This window comes from Pygoscelis adeliae, unplaced genomic scaffold (genome assembly GCF_000699105.1).
Source record: "Pygoscelis adeliae isolate BGI_AS28 unplaced genomic scaffold, ASM69910v1 Scaffold172, whole genome shotgun sequence".
Lineage (NCBI taxonomy): Eukaryota > Metazoa > Chordata > Aves > Sphenisciformes > Spheniscidae > Pygoscelis > Pygoscelis adeliae.
In genome coordinates, this window is record NW_008824338.1 from 223,595 (window position 1) to 242,449 (window position 18,855).

The 18,855-nt window shown below is 37.9% G+C and overlaps 1 protein-coding gene across 1 annotated transcript in view; it reads left to right on the top strand.

Moving 5' to 3' along the window:
* LAMA2 (laminin, alpha 2) overlaps positions 1-18,855 on the top strand; it is a gene marked incomplete at its 5' end in the record, with an annotated part of 294,647 nt that overhangs the window by 214,060 nt on the left and 61,732 nt on the right. The window contains 3 exon segments of the mRNA XM_009319128.1: positions 1,000-1,163; positions 4,762-4,900; positions 11,215-11,317. Coding sequence (XP_009317403.1) covers positions 1,000-1,163; positions 4,762-4,900; positions 11,215-11,317 — 406 coding nt within the window.

Sequence of the window (18,855 nt, forward strand, 5' to 3'; positions counted from 1 at the left end):
GGTGGATCCCATCCGGCCCCATAGACTTGTGAGCATCCAGGTGGCGTAGCAGGTCGTTGACCGCTTCCTCCTGGATTATGGGGGGTTCATCCTGCTCGCCATCCCTGTCTTCCAGCTCAGGGGTCCGAGTACCCTGAGGATAACCGGTCTGCCTGCTAAAGACTGAGGCAAAGAAGGCATTGAGTACCTCAGCCTTTTCCTCATCCTCAGTGACAATGTTCCCCCCCCGCATCCAATAAAGGATGGAGATTCTCCTTGGCTCTCGTCATTAATATATTTGTAAAAACTTTTTTTGTTGTCTTTAACGACAGCGGCCAGGTTGCGTTCTAGCTGGGCTTTTGCCTTTCTCATTTCCTCTCTGCACGACCTAATGAGATCCCTGTACTCTTCTTGAGTCGCCTGCCCCTTCTTCCACAAGCGGTAAACTCTCCTTTTTTTCCTGAGTCCCAAATATTTCCATCTTGCATTGAAAATTGCTATAATGAGTGGAAAAATGCCTTTTGGAGAAATGGGAAAGGAAACACTTTGAGATGGCTTATTGGAACAGGAATGGCAGGTCTTCAAAAAGTATAGTTCTTACTAAGACACTTTAATAAGCAAAAATACATTGGAGTCACTCAAAGGGTCCTGAAACATGAAACTTCTGTCATTGGTTAGTCAGCATTGTGGAGCACACGAGAATTTAGTATAACTGTGAATGCATCTACATTTAGGAAAGAAATTCAACTTAGAATTTATAAGATTTTAAACTGTGCAGTTCTTTAGTTGTAAAATAAAAACTACTAAGCTCAAGAGAGGCAACTAGCTCTTTGAGTATTGTTGTGTCTCCCCTCTGCTCTCCAGTCCAGCCATTGCTTTATTCTTTCCTTATTAGTTCCCTGAAGTGTTAATGCATGGGGAAGTTATGAGATAATTCCTCACAAGGAAAAAAAAAATATATAAAGGGCTAAAGAATGCTTGAATTCAGCCACGTAAAGACGTTTCTTTTGTCATTTTCAGTATGTAGAAGGCGTTGCAGATAAGATACAGCCAATGTCTGATCAGTTGAAGGATAAAATAGATGACTTATCACAAGAAATTCATGACAGGATGCTTCCAGAAAAGGTGTTGCAAGCTGAGAACCATGCAGCCCAGCTGAATGAATCATCTGCAATACTGGATGGGTAAGGCAGCCATTCATTGTTAATGATAAAATCATGAAGCAGGCTTGTAAAATTGCTTAACAGAAATTGAAGGGCATTCTTCTTAGACTTCGACATTTGTCACTGGGAGTATACGAATAACCAGTGATCTATGTGAGTATACAAGTATCCAGTTGGTTAATTTGCGTGTGTATCTCTTGTAAACCGTTTTTTACATCTTGTGATGTTTATAGGCTGCATTACCTGCAAACAGTGCTCTCAGATGCACTCTTAACACAGTTTAACTTACCATATGCTTACTGCTATGTTCTTGTAAAAAAAAACTGAACTTTGTCTTACAGACCCCCACTATGTGTTTTCATAAACATTTGTTAAAAACAAGCAGTATTTTTATTTTTAAGATGACCATTTTGGTAGGAGACTCTTATCATGGTTTTGTGGGTTTTGTTTACTATCAGAAATCCCCCATAGTGACAGACAGTAATCCCTCTAGTGGTTTCAAAACACTCTCCCAAAATGAGTAGATGTCATGGGCCAAAATGCTTAAACCTAAGTACAGAAACTTCAGTTTCTGTTTACTACTGTCACATTCCTAAATATAAGTGAGAATTGCAGTGCCCTTGGTTTATATGACCACAGCCCTTTCAGAGGTATGCTACTTTATAACTCATTATGAATATAGTTTCCTGGAAAGAATAGAAGGCAAGGGTTTTTTTTTGTTTTGTTTTGGGTTTGTTGGGGTTTCTTGGGGGAAGAGGGGAGTGTCTTGTTTTATTGCAGTTTTTGCATTTAAGAAAGCAAGCCATATATAGTAAGTGTAATTTGCAACAGTAATACTCAGAAATAGATCGTGGATATTCTGTCTCTTGGACCTGTCCCCAGTATAGGTTCAGAGTTTTATTTTACCAAAAGCACTGCATGAATAAAAAAGATTTTTTTTTTAACATCAACAATATGCTCCTTTTTTGCTGCTTACATCTTTTAGATCTGCCTGAAGACTTTAATATCCCAAAGACTTGTGAGCAGACACTTAACACATTTTTTTCTTGCCATCATCTGTAATTTTGAGGAAAAGGCACAGAATTATCTCTGATAAAGTGTCTGATACTTGTAAAATTACTGGCTTCATGTACAGTGTAGTCACACTACTCTAGATATTCAGTCTAATTTATGTTTTGAGGAGTACACAAAATAATGGTAGCTGTGGTTTCCTAAGTAAAAAGGATTTGAAGGGCACTGTTTCTAGAAAAACTTGGCTTTTATAAATGGTATGTGCACTGTTTGATTAGGCAATGTCAGTTTTGTGGTGCATCTCTGGGCCTAAAGTAGGTGACTAGTGTCACATCCAACCACAGTACTGAATTTGGGTATAAATATTCAAATACATGGAAAGTTGGCATGGAGGAATTAAGAAGTAGAGAAAATGTAGACAGAAAATAATATTTTGGCTCCTTAATGAAATGTTGGCAAGACATATTTTGAGATAGAGATTTTTAACGGTGCTAAATACACTTTTTTATGGGTGTGTGCGTGTGTTTCTGTCTTAAAGTAGGTTGACAGCTTGGCCTTAGGGAGCTTAGGGTAGTGTTTAAAGTCACATTCACTGTGGTATAGCAGTACCATGTATACTTCTATCTGATCCGGACATCAACCTCAGTTTCTCAAGATATACTATAAAAAATCCAGAATTGAGGACATTAAAAATTATATCTAGAAGCAAATTGTTCAAAATTAAAATTTCTAATGTGGTCAGATACATAATTTCAAAGGAGAAAGAAATACCAAGATGCTATGTAATCCTGCATCAGGATAAAGCTGTTTACTTCATGCACTGACATTAAACAGTCATACTTTACAGGAATATGCAGTCTCTATCTGTCTTAGGAATTAAGAAATGTATCTATCTTCACAACTGGCACTTGGGTGTCTTTCAGTTAATACTAAATTTGCTGAAAAGTACCATTTCGTCTTACAGGAGAAATTGAGGGAGAGACTTTTCTCTCTAATCACCCCCTGAGCCTTCAGATAGTATATTGATTGATGGTGAGGAAGTTCCTTTGAGAGTTAGAACATGGAACAGTTCATGAATTTAACCTAGAAAAAAATGTTATTTTTCCTGTATACAAGGAGGTATTAGTATAGGCTTCTCCCTTATGGGTAATCACCTGCTGACGAGTAAATATTGTTGGTATTTGGCAAATTCAGTTCAGTTCCCTCCTAACCAGGAGGGATTTGAACTATATTTCTAAGCAGTACTTGAGCTACTGGCTAGATAGCTATTCTGGGCTGCGCATTTCTCTAACAGAGCATCACAATTACTATAGCCTAGTGAGCTCCATCTGTAGTTGAGGAAGGAGATATGCTTTTCCAGGAGTGATGCAGAGGCTGCTCAGTCATGCTGTTTCTGCAGTAGCCTAAAGGGAATCTCCCTCTATTAACTACATGTGGAGTCCAGGGAGTATACCTTCCGTCCCCTTTGTCTTTCCTGTTGCGTTTTGTAGAAATCATTAAATAGTCGTTGAAGCGAGGACTGGAGCTCAGCTGTCCCCAGAGAATAGGTTAATTGCTAAGTTAGAGAATGAATTTCTCTTTCTTCCATACACACTGTCCCAATGTCTAAGTATTTTATACAAGCTGGAACAGGTCCAGCAGGAGTAATCCCTGCCTCCCTTGTGTTGCCATATACCTTGATAGCTAGAACATTTCCCAGAGAGGCAAAAATCCAAGTTCAGATCTGTTCCTGTCCAGTTCAAGCAGGGATTTTAGCCCATTTACCCTTTATTCAGGAAAAGCATCATAGGCATCAGGCATAATACATTCTGAGATAGATATCTTCAAGTTAATTCTGTAGGTGCAGTGCTTCTTTGTAGAAAATATTTGAATGTATCATACAGAGAGAGTGCAAGAAAAGTGATTTCTCCAGCCTGCTGGCTAGAAATTCCCCTGAAAGGGGGTTAGCTGAACTCCACTCCCTGCACCAGGAAATATTATTTGTTTATAATTACCTTTTAATCTAATTACAGTTATTAGAATGGAGTATTTCATGCAAAAGGGACACCCCATTCAATATGAAGCATTATTGGTTATGTTTTTCATTTTGGTCAGCAAAATTAACATTTAGTGTTTGGTTTAGACAGTGAGATCTCCTCCAAACCTGGCATTTCTGTGTTTGGCAGGCAGACCAAGAAATTAGTTGTTCATAGATTTTAGTTTAAAACATGTCTGTGATGATCCCCCCATGTTCATACAGTGCAAAATTCATTGAGTTGCCTGGCTCAACACATAACCTATAAACCCACGTTATGGATATATGTTACCTGGATTATAGTGTTAAGCACTACACTATCTTTTCTAAGTGTCTCATCCATTTTTGTCTCACAGAACCTCCTCTTTTAGCAAACATTGTTTTTTATGTCTTTCTGCACAGATAAAATGTGAATTCCATTAAACACATGATGCCAGAACTCCTGAAATCTCAAGTGTAGCATTGGTCTCTAAAGAAATGCCTTAGAAATAGCCTTAGAAATACAGGCTGTTGGGTTTGAAAAAGTAGGATACTATGTTCTGTTGAGCTCTGATAGCAGGTTTAATGGTGTGTTTACTTTTCCCATCCCAACAGAATCCTTGCTGAAGCCAAAAACCTCTCTTTCAATGCCACACTTGCTTTCAATGCTTATACTAACATCAAGGATTACACAGATGAAGCTGAAAAAGTTGCCAAGGAAGCCAAGGCTCTTGCAAATGAAGCTATGCAAGCGGTAAGAAAAATAAGTAAATTGGGAGGACGGCTTAAGATTTTCTGTGGAACTGTGCTACACTTTATCTCAGATCCATGTTTTGCCATCTTATGACTTTATTTAGAGACCCTTGCCACCATAGATTCTTGTGTTGAGATAAGAAAGCTATGCCCCTGTCAGAGCTACACATACCTTCAAACTACATCCCCATTTGCTCCTAACTCCTGTTCCTTATTTTTCTTTCCCTTTTTGTTTACTATTCTTCCTCCCTCTGTCTTCCGCCTTTCAGTCTCTGTCTATTGCTCAAGCCAACAGCTGCTGTAGGAAAGCTTTGAGTCAGGAGTGTAGGTCATTTGATACTCAGTAAAACTGGTTTATATTTAATGAATGTTTTGCACACATCTAAAGAACTCCATACCTTAATTAACTCTTCACCCTCTAGTTCCATGAAAATGCTCAGAGGCACTTCTCTGCACGTAGGATGAGCAGAATTCTAGAAATGGAGAATTGTAGGAGGGGAGTAGAAAGTTTTATTCATAGAAACCACTCAGCTTCTTTTGCGAACTCTGCCATTTTTCACAGAGAAATCTTATTCTCACTATGAGGTACTGCATGCAAATTTTCGGAGGAAATGGAGAGAACTTTTAAAAATAGGACTGTAAGGTAAAGCCAGCTCTCCAGCCTGAGTCATAATGAGGAACTCATCTCCTTAATGCGTATACTGTGAGCAGAAAATGTTCTGAGCATAGCCAGAATTATTTTTTATGTCAAATATCAAAGGAGTTAATGGCTAATTTGTGGACGTTGGTCAGAGAGCAACTGACATGCACTTCACAGGCACACAGAAACAGAAGGAAATGACAGTATAATATGAAATTGCCAGGCCCTATATTTGATACAGAAACATATAGCTGAACAGAAGCAACTTGTACTTACAGCACTTGTGCATGAATAAAGGTAGCTTGCAGAGAGCTACTTCAGTCACATGGATTACGAGAATAGCAAAAGCAATCACATGCTATAAAGGTCTGTATTTAGAAGAGGGATAAAGCCACTGCACAAAAATTTTAATATTTTTAGGCTGTTTACATTGTTAATTTCTATTTCAAATAGCACTAATTACTATATTTCTTTCTTGATGAAAAAATTTCACCTCGCATTAGTATGCGCTAGTTCTCTGTAAACAGTTATTTGTTTCAACGGAACTCCTAATTACACTGCAGAAGTAAATAAAGAGCTGTGGATTATTTTTTTTCTTCTCATTAGGATTTAATACAGATAGCTATCTTTTGCTCCTTTGATGACTCTCAGTGAGTGAGGCAGGCAGCTGTTTCAAGGATTGAGTAGGAAAAAAAGATACATACAACAGTCAAGAAACAAAGCAAGCAATTACTGTATGGCTACAAAAGAGTATGTATCAGATGGTGAACCGGCTGATTATACCATGGAGAGAAAGTGGATAGATAGTTTGAAAGGGATGGAGGTGAAGATGGACAATATGATGTAAATAGAGGTGAGTGAATAGCAAGGAAAGAGACTAAGATATTATTAAGGTGAGGTTTTAAGCATCTCCATTGCATGTATTCATTAGAGGGAGCTTGTTTTTTGTAATGAGCTGTATATGTGTAACAGGGATCTAGCTGACAAAGAAGAAAATGGAGGGAGCTACTGCCTTTTAAATGTAACTGACTTGATATAGAGTAGAGGTAATCAAATTGCTGCAGAGCAAGGTAGAATTTAACCATTATTTGGTAAATGATTGTGTGAGGATTTTGGGCCAGCTTTTAAAAATATGTTAATTGTAAAGTTCAGTCATCATTTCGCTATTCTTTTTTTTGTTTTTATGCAAAGACTGTTGAATGTTTGCTCATCCTAAGTGAAGAGCTTAACTGCTAACCAGGTAAATCAGGCTCCCTCTTTCTGCAGGCCCCAAGGAACTTACTTTTAGCTGAGCTTCAGCATGAGAGAGGGAGTGCACCCTCACTCAGGGCTGTCTGGAGCACCGTGGTTCAAGCACTCTCCTAGAAGGCAGCGTTTGTGGATTTGAGCCCCCTCAGACTGAGAAGCCCCTAGAAACTGTGTCCCCTCCTTCCTGAGAAGGTGCTCTTTGGGACCCTGCGTAGAAGACAGAGGTCACGTCTTTCCCCTCCTTTTGAAAGATGAAGCCATGTTCTCTTCTTTATGAGAGCAGTTGTGGGTGCCTATCTTCTGTAAAAGACTCTGATCTCCAGATGCTAGCAGATAACGGAGAAGAGGGATGAAGCTCACGTGCATCCCTGAGCCTAGCCTTTCCCATTGACCAATTGTAATGCTGGGGCAGGGGGAGGAAGATTTCCCAACAGCAGCAAGCTGGTGCATGAACTAGAGATGGTAGGGACAGGATTGAGTTTTAGCTTCCACCCTGCAGGTCACTGGAGAGAATAATTTACAAGAACCTTAGTGATATCTCAGTGGTTTTTTGTATTTTGGTTTGTAATGGGAAGATTACTTTGTTTTCAAATTAAGCTAATGTTGCTAAAAGCAAGAACGAAAATATGCTTAAAATCCATCGTGATTATAGGAAGCCTGATAAATGACTGGAAAAAAAGGTATTAAAAATATGACAGAAAAATTCCTCCTGAGCTTTTTATGATGGATTTGTTCTCCCCTTTAAAAACAAATTAAATTTATCACAGATGAGAAATCTCTAGCATTCAAGCAGCTTCAACATCCCATTACTTAGCCAAGGCAGTAACTGACTGAAGAGAGAAGTCATGTTAACAGATCCAGCTTGTGTCTCACAGATCAGAATCATAGTTTTACAATACATCTTGAAAAAGTGTGATTATTTTTAGGCTTTTTAGAGAGGGCTTATAGGCTAGTAACTGAAACCACAGGTGACACGTTAGGTGTTTAGGGTCCTAATTCCTTCTTTGCTTTTGACTTTCTTTGTAGTGGTACCGTGGTACCCTGACAGTTATGTTGGGTGCCTAGGTTTCCTTACATGGTAATGGCATAAAGCTGCCTAGCCATCCTCCTTGTGAGGATGTCCTGAGGTGCAAATCATTCATAACATTTTGGTACTTCAGAATGCTCAGCTATCTTCAGGACTGGTAAAAATGAGAGTAGCCCTAACTCTTGCATAGGTGAAAACTTCCCAGAATGTAAGTGTATGTGAAAAGAAAATAATTTAATTTAAGAATAAGGCAGAACTATTTTTTACTGATGTGAATTAGCACTTACGTCTGTAAAATACCTTGTACGTGTGTAAGTTCAAGTATGTGATCCTCAAAACTGTCCCAGTGCATTTACATCCATGCTTGGAGCTGTACCTCTGCATGTGACCAAAATCACCAACATGCCAGCAGGTTTGGGCAACATGGTGCCTACTTCATGTTTACATCCATTCATGAAACCTCAGAAAAAAATCCTTTCTGCAAAGTCCCCAGCAATTCTCAGTCTGATACGTGTTCAGACCATGCCCAGCCTGTGCTCTCGGGGGAGTCTTCAGCGAATGCTGTGACTACGGCTGATCTTACTCAAACTTGCAGCATGTAGCACATTTCCCTGTTCATGTGATAAGTCAGTGATTTACACAGTCATCCCTGGGAGATATAGAGAGACTTCCTCCACCCCAGCAGAGCGCCATAGCCCACCAGGCTATGGGCTGAACAGAAATCTTTCGGCCACTCCTGCAGAAACTGGGCTGTTTCACAAAAACAGCGTTCAAGATTCATTGAAATACCGGAAAAAGGAAGACAGAGGGGATATTCTTCCTAAATTCTTTCCTTACCCAAAATTATCTACTAATTATCAATTCATAGAGTTTTTCTGTCATTTGATAGATGTTTTTCTTTTGCTGTTAAACTTTGTTAAAATTTTTGCTAACCCATGAATAGGAAAAAACCAGACCGTTAAAGATGATGTATAGTTTCAGTGGCAGCATTTTGTATTATATTATTATAACAGCACTTATGCCTCTAAACCACGATTGAGATTGCATTGTTTGGATACATAATGAGATCCCACTTCTGCCACAAGATACTACAAGCAGTCAAGCTGCACAGAGTTTGCATGGGGAGGGTAGGGGGAGTGAAGAAAGGCACAGGGTGAGGAAGGTACTATTCCCAGGTTATGGATGCTCTGAAAGAGACAGAATTAGAACAAATTAGATTCCTGAGACCCTGCAGTTTTCCAATTTATCTTGAATCACAATCTTTTCTTACTTTTTTTTCTTTTTTACAGTAGGTGTCCCAATTTAGAAAATAATATCAAAGACCCTTGGCTGTCAGTCTTATTAAATCATAAAGGGGTTCATCATGACCCAGGCTTGCCACAAGCACACAAACTCACCTCACACAAAGCCAGAAAATGTTTGTTTTTTTCATTACTGACTTTGTCATAACTCAACGTCTCATGAGCCACAAGAAAAGCTAGCAAAAAAAAGTATGTTTTGCATCAGATGTCTTGATTAATCCTCCCTTTCAGAATTATTTTAAAATAAATATAAAATAAAGCTTTTAATCAGTACACATGTATTTGTCTCTGAAGGGGCTTTTCTAGTATTAATGTTATGCTGAAATCTGTTTCTGACTAATTGTCAGCACATGCCCAACTATTGTCCCTGATTTGATGAACTTCTTGGTTTTGCGTTGTAAATCTGGCCTTCCAACTTCATTGTACTGAATATAAATTGCTTTAACAGCCAGTCAACCTCATTTAATAATAATAACAATCATTATTTTTGAAGTCCGTGGCCGCAGAGTAGTCATACCCTGGGTTCTGTTGCTAATGGGAAAAGGAATGTAAAAGTATTATCTGATTTGACAGGTGCATCTGCCACAAAATCTGGCCAAACATTCTTCCTTCAGGAACTGTCTTTTGCTTAATTGGGTAGTCTTTTTTTTTTTTTTTTCTGGGTTTATATGTATTTTTTGATTACCAATGCTACTTGTATTATGTGATAAAGAATATCTGTAAGAAACTAATTTTGTTCATCTTTCAAATGTATAGTTTCTGTTGATGTTGAAAGGAATTTGTGTACACAGCTTAATATTTCAGGTGAGCTTGGAAATATGGCAATCATGTGGGCCTTCCTTCTTGAAATCACTTAGCCTATGATGAAAGCTAAGCATACATTTACATCCCATATTAATACAAGGAATCTTTAGTAGCTATATCCCTGTGACATGGCGACATATGATATGAGATATCCCATAACAAAAAACTTGGTTCTGAATTTTGCAAGTATCCAAAGCATTCCCTAAGATTTTTAAAAGAAAAAGAAATGGGCAAGTCCAATATATCTTTTTTACAGTGTCGTCGAAAAACAACAAAGATTCACTAGTATGCGAAATATCACCTCTGGGCTTGCTCATTATATAAATAATGAATAGCAATAATAACTGTGTCATTTAATTGACACATAGTTGATTTTTGAGTATATGTGTCTGCCCTGGAAAATGAAAAGTAGCTGCTTCTTAATTACATACTAGTTACAAGGCTATGACCCATGACTAATATGGAATGTTCTCTGGCTGTCAGGAGTATTCTCAAAGAAATGTATTCGGTATGATGTGTGACCTGAGTTCAGTCTTACAAACTGAACAGTAAGTGGTTCAGAACCTAGAACATTTCCTACCAACTGAAAATACTAGTCTAATTTAGAAAAATCATTCTATCTATTGATCAATCTCTGCACTGAAGATGGAGATGGATGTTTTTCAAAAGAAAGACCTTTAAGTAGCATGATATGATGAAGGATGCTTATTTAGTAATAAAAGTCTTTCAGATTAATTGCAGTTTGCCCTTCTTTTTATACTCTATTTCTTTCATATCATATTTTCTTTACTGACCTAGCAATTACAATTCGTGAATCTACCCACAAAGGCATCTCTGTTGTCGATATTAGAATTTGGATCACCAGATCCAGTCTGGCTTCTAAGGGTACTGTAGCTCCTGTTAGGAAGAAATACTGTATTGCGTGGTGTTGTGTCCGTGGCTGGAGGGAGAAACCTATGTTCAAGTTGAAATATCTTTTTGTTTGCTTGTTTGTTTTGGACAAAGTTTTGCTCCTAGAGTCAAACCTGTTTCTTTAACACTATGAACATTTTCTCTTTTTATTAAAGACATCACTGGTATTCCAAAGGAGATCTGGCTTCCCGTAAAAACAAAAGGAAATTAATTAGAGAATTTTTTTTTTTTCTCTTGTAGACCAATATAACGGCAATGGGATATAATTCAGGGCACACTGATGTTCACTTAAAATTTAGATGACTGTTCACTTAGATCATCTTCATATATCTTTTATGACTTCAGACTTTCCTGAATGTATGACACTGCTTATTTGTCTACAGACATCTGGTCCTCAAGGATCATTGAAGGATGGCGCCAAGAGCTCTCTTCAGAAAAGCTTCAGGCTCCTTAATGAAGCCAAGATGTTAGAAAATGATGTTAAAGGTATGTGCAGTATATGGCATTCAGGCCCATTAAATACAAGAAAAACATTGTGAGACTGCTATGCTTCCAGTATGAAGAAGCCATATCAGTAGAAAAAAATATAATTCATTATCTGATTTGAAATTTAACAATGTATCAATGAAAAAGATTCTCCTGTTTTGGGTCCAGGCATTATGCAGGGATGCTTGTCCCATCTGGCCGTTTCTTGGACAGGAAGGCTGAGGAGGATGGAGCCTTGGTCTTCTCTTGCTAACTGCAGTAAGGGCAAGACTAAGGGGGGAGGACAGGGGGATGGAAATACTGGTTCTGATTTACTAAATGCCCTAGCAGAAAATTAGTACAAAAACCAGCCCAGCATTAAATTTTTATTCTTGTCAATACGGAAGCAGGGTTTACAATGCCAGTCAGAGATACCACATCTCTTCAGGATGCTTATGGGATTGTGCCAGAAAAGGGAAGCATGGGGAGGTAGAATGAAGACGTTTGCCAAACAGAGAGTAATGGGAGGGAATTGCTAAGTGTTTTCTTAAAAAAAAGAAACTAAAAACATGTCTCTAGAGAAAAATTATTATTTTCACACACACAAAAAAAATACTTTTTTGTTCCTAAATCATAAAAATACGTGTCTAAATGCAGCTCAAATCATAAAGTTTGTAGATTCCAAACCAAATACTTTGGTTTCCCAGTGAAAAAATAAAACATCTTTAATTTCTATTCAATATTTTCCACTGGGGAAAAAAAAAGTTTTTGAATTATGCTGTTTGGTGACATGTAAAAGCTGGTGGTAATTCAGGTCAGACTGTGCTTATAATGTCCTTAATATTTTCTCATCAATAAATGAGAGTATTATTGGTGAATGCCATAGTGTAAGAAGGTAGGACAGTAGTCAGTACGGACACATATGAGGTGTTTCATGCACACGTGAATAATCAGCTGCAGAAATGCAGGATGAAGAACAATTGTCTGGGTAGCACTTCTCTAGAAGGAGACTAAAGAGAAGCACGGATCATGTGCTGGGTAGAGGTGGACAAGGCAGATGTCACAGAGGCATGCATGAATAGGAGGAGCACAGCTTTCCAAAACACATGAAACAATCCTTCCGCTCTGTTCAGGGTTCCTAGTGCTTTAGCTAAGTTACTGGCTACAGTCCTGGGCACTGAACTTCATGAGGGCTGAGGTGGTTTGCAGAGAGTCCTGAAGACATCATGAAGACTAATTGGAGATCTAGCAGAGGAGGGATGGGGAGGAAGGTTGGAATAATTTCAGTTTGTAGACTGAAAAAGAGACAATGAGTAGGGACTTAATATTCTTCAGTTATGTCAAGGTTTCTCCAAAGAAGATGGGACTAACATATCTCAGATGCACTGATACAGATCACATACTAGGAAAATCTTCCTTGTAATTAAAATACAGAAGTACTGAAATTGATTACTGAAGAGATTAGGGAGATTCAACCTTTGAAAATCTTTGAAAACAGCTTAGACAAACATCAGTGAGGAATGACTGTTGATCAGAAGGAGAAAAATGATCTTTGGACAAACATCTGTTCCAAGCCTATGATTCAATGATTTTCTGAGCATTGCAACCAAAAGTGGTTTATTTCTTGCGTCTTTATCCAGACAGATTGTTTTATAGGTCCTCTAAGAAAATACTTATTGCAGCACTAATGAAGCACCTGTTTAACAGTACTCAACGCTTCTTTCTCCACAGTGGTCTCAGAAAGGAATTGAAAAAATAATTCATTTCTACTAAACCTGAGGGGAAATAAGCATGATACAATTATCCACTTTCAAGTAGGCCAACACTGAGTTTCACACATCTGCCTTTGTGAAAAATGTTAAACATGACTGCTTTAATTGCTTTGGTTTTACATATAACAAAGCAAGCAACGTAGGAGCATACAGTGTTTGTGCCACTGGTATAGTAAAGTCTGAGGGGAGGATCAATTAACTGAGTCCTCTGTACAACTATTTTGAAGGTCTTTCATCCAAATACTGAGTAATATTTTGATTAGTCTAGACAGAATAAGTTCAAGTTGATAACTTTGTGGTTTATTCCAAATCAGTACATTGTAATCCCCTCCCTTTTGTAATTTGAAATTTTGTTGTGTATATTTTGAGAAGCTTGTGTCCAGTCACTGTAGTTTTTGAAAAATTCTTTCATAAGAATTATAGAATACATTATAGTTTAATCTGATTCAATTGGCTGAAGCTATAATAGGGTTAACCTGGAATTAACCACAAGGATGGGAAAAGCATAGCACTTGAAAACCTATGTGAGAAAACAGATTTAGGACTTGGAAGAAATAAAGACGAGGAGAGGAAAACAGCTATGATACGATATTTTTTGCTCATCATAGGATCTGAAAATCAAGCTGGGGTTTTTTTTTGTTTGTTTCATGCATCAGAACTAGAAAAATCACAGACAGTAAATATTTGAGGTTGAGATTTAAACTGCTTGTCACAGAGATAATGCCTAAAGCTTCCCTGTCGTGCTAGAGTAGTTAAAATACTTTTTATTAGAAACAAGACAGATTTTTATAATAGTCTTTAAGGTTTTAACATAAAAAATTTTCATTGGCCTCCTGGGAGATGCATTATGAAAAGCATACGGCGTGACGGATGAGATCCATACAACTTAGAGTCATCTTTTGGCTATTTCTACACTTCCATTTAGTTTTGGCAGCTCTAGGATTTCCAACTGCAGAACCAGTTAACAAGTAAACATAATGTTTAATAAGGTCATAATTTCATAAGGTCATTAATTACATTTCAGTGTCATACACTGTTTGAAAGTCAAAAACATCATTATTTTCTTGTAGCAGCTCTGAGAAGAAAATGCGTCTGCAGTTACTAGTAAATCTTGGATGTATATTTAGGGTATTCTTTATTGCGACTCTTCACTGCCAGATTCAGTACAGAATTAGGGCTGGAAGGGCATGTTTCAGTAAATATGTTACAGAAAATCACAAAACTCCAAGGGGAGGCCAGTGTGCAATTTAAGTAGCATGGCTGAAGTAGAACAAATAGGGATGCTGTTAGTGCCCCTTTCTGAAATGCAACCTGCTGCAGTTTGCTGTGGCTAGAGTATAGGAAACACTAAAACAGCAGCACTGCCTCTTCCCTGCCGCAGCGTTCCTCTGCGCAGACTAGGCGCCACAGAGTGGAGTCCATAGCTTTGTGTGCTCCCCAGGCAGTTTTATCAGAGTAATCATGTGTTCCACATAGCACAGTGCCCTGTTTTCAAGGACAAAATAAAATAGTGTCTGTACTTGGATATATGTCAATTCCACGTGCCCACAAGACTGTCCAATTTAACCCTGAGAAAAGATGTATTACAACCTCAGTAAGACATTACTTCAGAGAGTTTTTGAAAAAAGTATGTTATTCTCCCATTTTACACCAGTGAGAATTTAAGTTGATAACAGTTTCATAATTCAGAAGTAAAGGTCTAAACAATCTAAAGATTCATAAAGCAATCCTAATGCAAGCAGGGAGCAGTGCTTAAAATGCACGTATTAGATCTTCATCTATGTTCTTGTCCGGTACTGAAGGGTAATGAGATGGAGCTTTCTTCATGCTCCCTGAGATGTCTTAGATTTGAAGTACTTCATACAGACAAACATTCTGAACCTTTCACAGTACGCCTTTTTGCATCTGATAAAACATGGCTGTGCTCCACAGCATGACCCGCAGAGATCAGTTAATGTTGTGCCCAGAATGCAGATGCATAAGAATAAAATGCAATGACAGATTTCTTTTTTTCCCCACCCCTCTTTTGCTCCAAAGGAGTGATGTTATTAGTGTTATGAGCATAATCCCTTCTGGATGTCTTGGTGTTTCCAGGTTAGAAAGTGAGAATTGAGTGTAAAACTAAGAGAACGATATTTTCTTATGATTCTTACAAAGCCACCCTGTTCAGAGTCTCGACTGGAAGTGCAGGATGGATGGTGGGCACTCTGTAAAGATCTGGCAGACAGAAGTAATCATTAGTTTAAAATTTCTCTGTCTGCACTACAGGTAGTATATTAGTTAAAGTAATGAAGACCCGTAAGCCACTCAACTAATACACACTCCAGAAATCCAGGCTGGGCTGTGATGGAGGTGTGAGTATTTTCTTGCTAGATTATGACATTCCCCTGATTTGTAGCCAATTACCCTAGTTATAAAAGGGCTGTTAATCACAGAAATGTTTTATATTACCACCAAAAACTGCTGAAACAGTCCTTACAAAGCAAAGCTTCTGACAGAAGCCATTAAAATGGAGATTTAGTCATTTCTCTCTCTGTGGGGCTAGGAGTTAGAAAGAATAACCGTGGTGGGAGAAGCAAAATCTGTATGTAGTGCTCTGGCTAAGAAGGAGTTTTGAAAATTTGGCTACAAATGAGTGAATGCTGCTGCCTGCCAGCTTCATTCTCTCTGTGCCTTGAGGGATTTTCAGTTTGCCAGGAGCAATTTTTCTTCCTTATAATTTTGAATTTACTGTTTTAAAAATATACTTGCCCCAGTGCAGATTTGAGACTATATACAGACTTTGTCAAAACTGATCAATGAAAAGCAAAAATAAGATGTATAAACTCCTCTTCAGCTGGAGACTGGTGTCAGGTGGCTACTGAAATTCAGCTCGTGTCATTTCTTTTGCTTAAGAATTGACAAGTTGAGGGAGACTTGTCTTGTCTGACAACACGTGAATATTTTTAGCTGAAACATTTTCCAGAAGACAGGCACAGCTAAATCCCTTGTTTGTGTATTCTCCTCTGCTTTGTATTTTTGCTGATCTGGCATACTGCATTCAGCAAATTATTGCATTAGTTTGATGACCAGCATAATATTCATACAAAAACTGCAGTCAGTGCTGAAAGTAGTCTTTTTAAAAAGTTAACCATCATTAGCTGCATTTCTCTAGTTTTATCTCTTTCCCCTGTTTGTTCCTAATGCCACTTTCTAAGTCTTGCTTGTTTTAGGGGGAAAAAATTTAGCTCGTGACCCATCTTCCTCATTATAGGACAAGACTGTGGGGAGCAAGAATGCTGTTCGGAAGAAGCAAAACAAAGATAACAGAAAGGATGTGTGTAACTGCCAGTTCATTTGTCAGTATCCAATTAATAAAAGCAGCTGCATGTGTTGCTCCTTGATAGATTTCCACCTTTATTCTGGTTTTGGGGGATACGCATTGGGTAGCATAGCCCTATGATATCTTCTTGGACAGTTTCGCATGGAAAACTGCATTTGGTCATACTAACAGAAGACATCTGTTTCCACTAGCATTGCAATGGTGGCACATCATCAGTAATTAACCAGTGCCACATACGTATGTGATCCGCATACACTTGTAAATACTTGTCTCTTGTAAAAATAGATCATTGCGTATATACAGTAATTAACTAAGTTCTTAAGTGAGTTCTTAATGAAATATATGAGTGTGGGGATTTATTTTTTTTTTATTTTCATTTGACTTATTTCAGTTTATTCACTTAGAGGAAAAAGGGACGATGCTTTATTCTGAAATGCTGTGTTTAACCATGGAAATATAAACAGAAATTGAAAATCTTTGTTCATGTTAACTGAGCCAGAAAACCTAAAGGCCTATACCTGCAAAGTCCTTCAGGATCCTGCTTACTCTTTAGGGTTTAGTTTCAGTGATGCATGAATAGTTTTGTTGATTTGAACAATAAACTCCGATCCATTGATTGGATCCTGTGCCATCTCTGTGCAGTGCTAATCAAGTGGAAACAGGGTTGAGAGAAATTCCTCTGGATACTCCTCAACCTACACTTCAATGTGAATTGACAGTGCCTGCCATCTTTCAGTGCAGACCCACTAACCTCTTCCAAGTCAGATAAGCTACGTAGTTTGGAAAAACTTAAGATTGTAGCTGCCTGTATTTTGTCTAGCCTCTATGATTAACTGGAGGATCTCAGGCCTTCAAATCATAGCTCCGGCATTTTTCATAAATGCTAATAATTAAAGGATGGGGAAAAGCTGAAGTGAAGTCAGTTCAGTTCATGATTCATACACAAAATTAACTCAGTGTTTAGTGAAGAGGCCATCTGGATTACAGGATGGGAAGTTACTTCAAAATATAACTTCATGTTAATATCACTGTGCAAAATGAACAGTTTCCTTGAAAAGCTGACACGGGCCTTAGTGTCTCCTCAAATCTCTTTGTGTGAGAGCCTCCCTCGGGGCACTTATTTATGGCTTTATTATTGTAATATTTTAAATGACACAGTTAAAATATATTTGAGGAATTAAAAGAAAAAATATTAAACAGGTAGAGTCTCAGTATTCGGTTTCAGGAGTTCTAGGGAAACTTCCTTTATTAAAATCCATAAAAATCAGTTTGCTGCTGTGGTTACAAAGCTGAAAACAGAACTCTGGAAACATGATTCTTCAGAAATATAACGGGGGGATAATTAGCATAATGTTGGATCTGGCAGAGTAAAGAGGAGAAAAAGAGATAGTTTAAGACTATGCAACAAAGTTAGTACAGCACCACCGGAAATGAATCAAATATCTCAGAAATATTAACGCACTTTATAAACGCTAATATTCCAGAAGGCACCAGAGACACCAGGGAAATATCAGGCAGACCATAATTTCAGAATTAAATGGAGGAAATTAAAACAGTTTTGTTGGTGTTACTGCTTAAAAAGAAATTAACTCCGATAAAGTCTCAGAGCATTTAAGACCAGAATCTCCTGAGTTCATCCTAGTTTCACAACATCGCATTACCAGTAGCCTCATTCATCAGTGGAGACAAAACCTGTCATTTAAAATTAAAGGCGTTTTTGTGGAGAAGGGTGATTTATAATTTATATGATTCTTCTCAACTTTACTCTGGTGTTAACTGTGCCTGTTACGGTTCACACAAATGCCCTGTTCCTCTGCAGGACATTTTGCAGGAATGAAGGCTTACCTCCAGGCACTCCTGCAGTCCTGTGTGTTGCTCTAATTTAAATAAAGCAAACAGATTTCTTCCTGAATGACATTTCAAAGGGTCTAACAACAAAAGTATGATTCTCATTTAAATTCCATCCGCTATTTCAGTCTTGCTATAGTCTTGGAAAATTTAGTTAATGATTTCTTGTAGGTAATATACTTTTTGTTTGATTTTTCTCATTAAGAATTGCTTCTTGCACATCTAGTTTTAAGAAGCCTTACATTTTAGAATTTATGGAACGTGAACCACAATCCTTCATTTTAATCCATTATTCTGTTTATTCTCTCACAAAAGGGTTACAGCCCTGATGCTGTTGGAGATGCTGGAGTACCAATGATACATCTCAATATTGTCCCTTAATAAAAAGAGATGCTTTTTGTTTTTGACAAGTGTGTAACTATAATTCACCAAGAAACCTAATCTCCAGTGTGTTTTCCTATCCCAGTATCTACTTGGATAAGTATCCAAAAATTAGGTTATTATTTTCAATAACGTGTCACATATTGACATATCACTGTTTAATATCTTTATCAATGATCTGGATGAGGGGATCGAGTGCACCCTCAGTAAGTTTGCAGATGACACCAAGTTGGGCG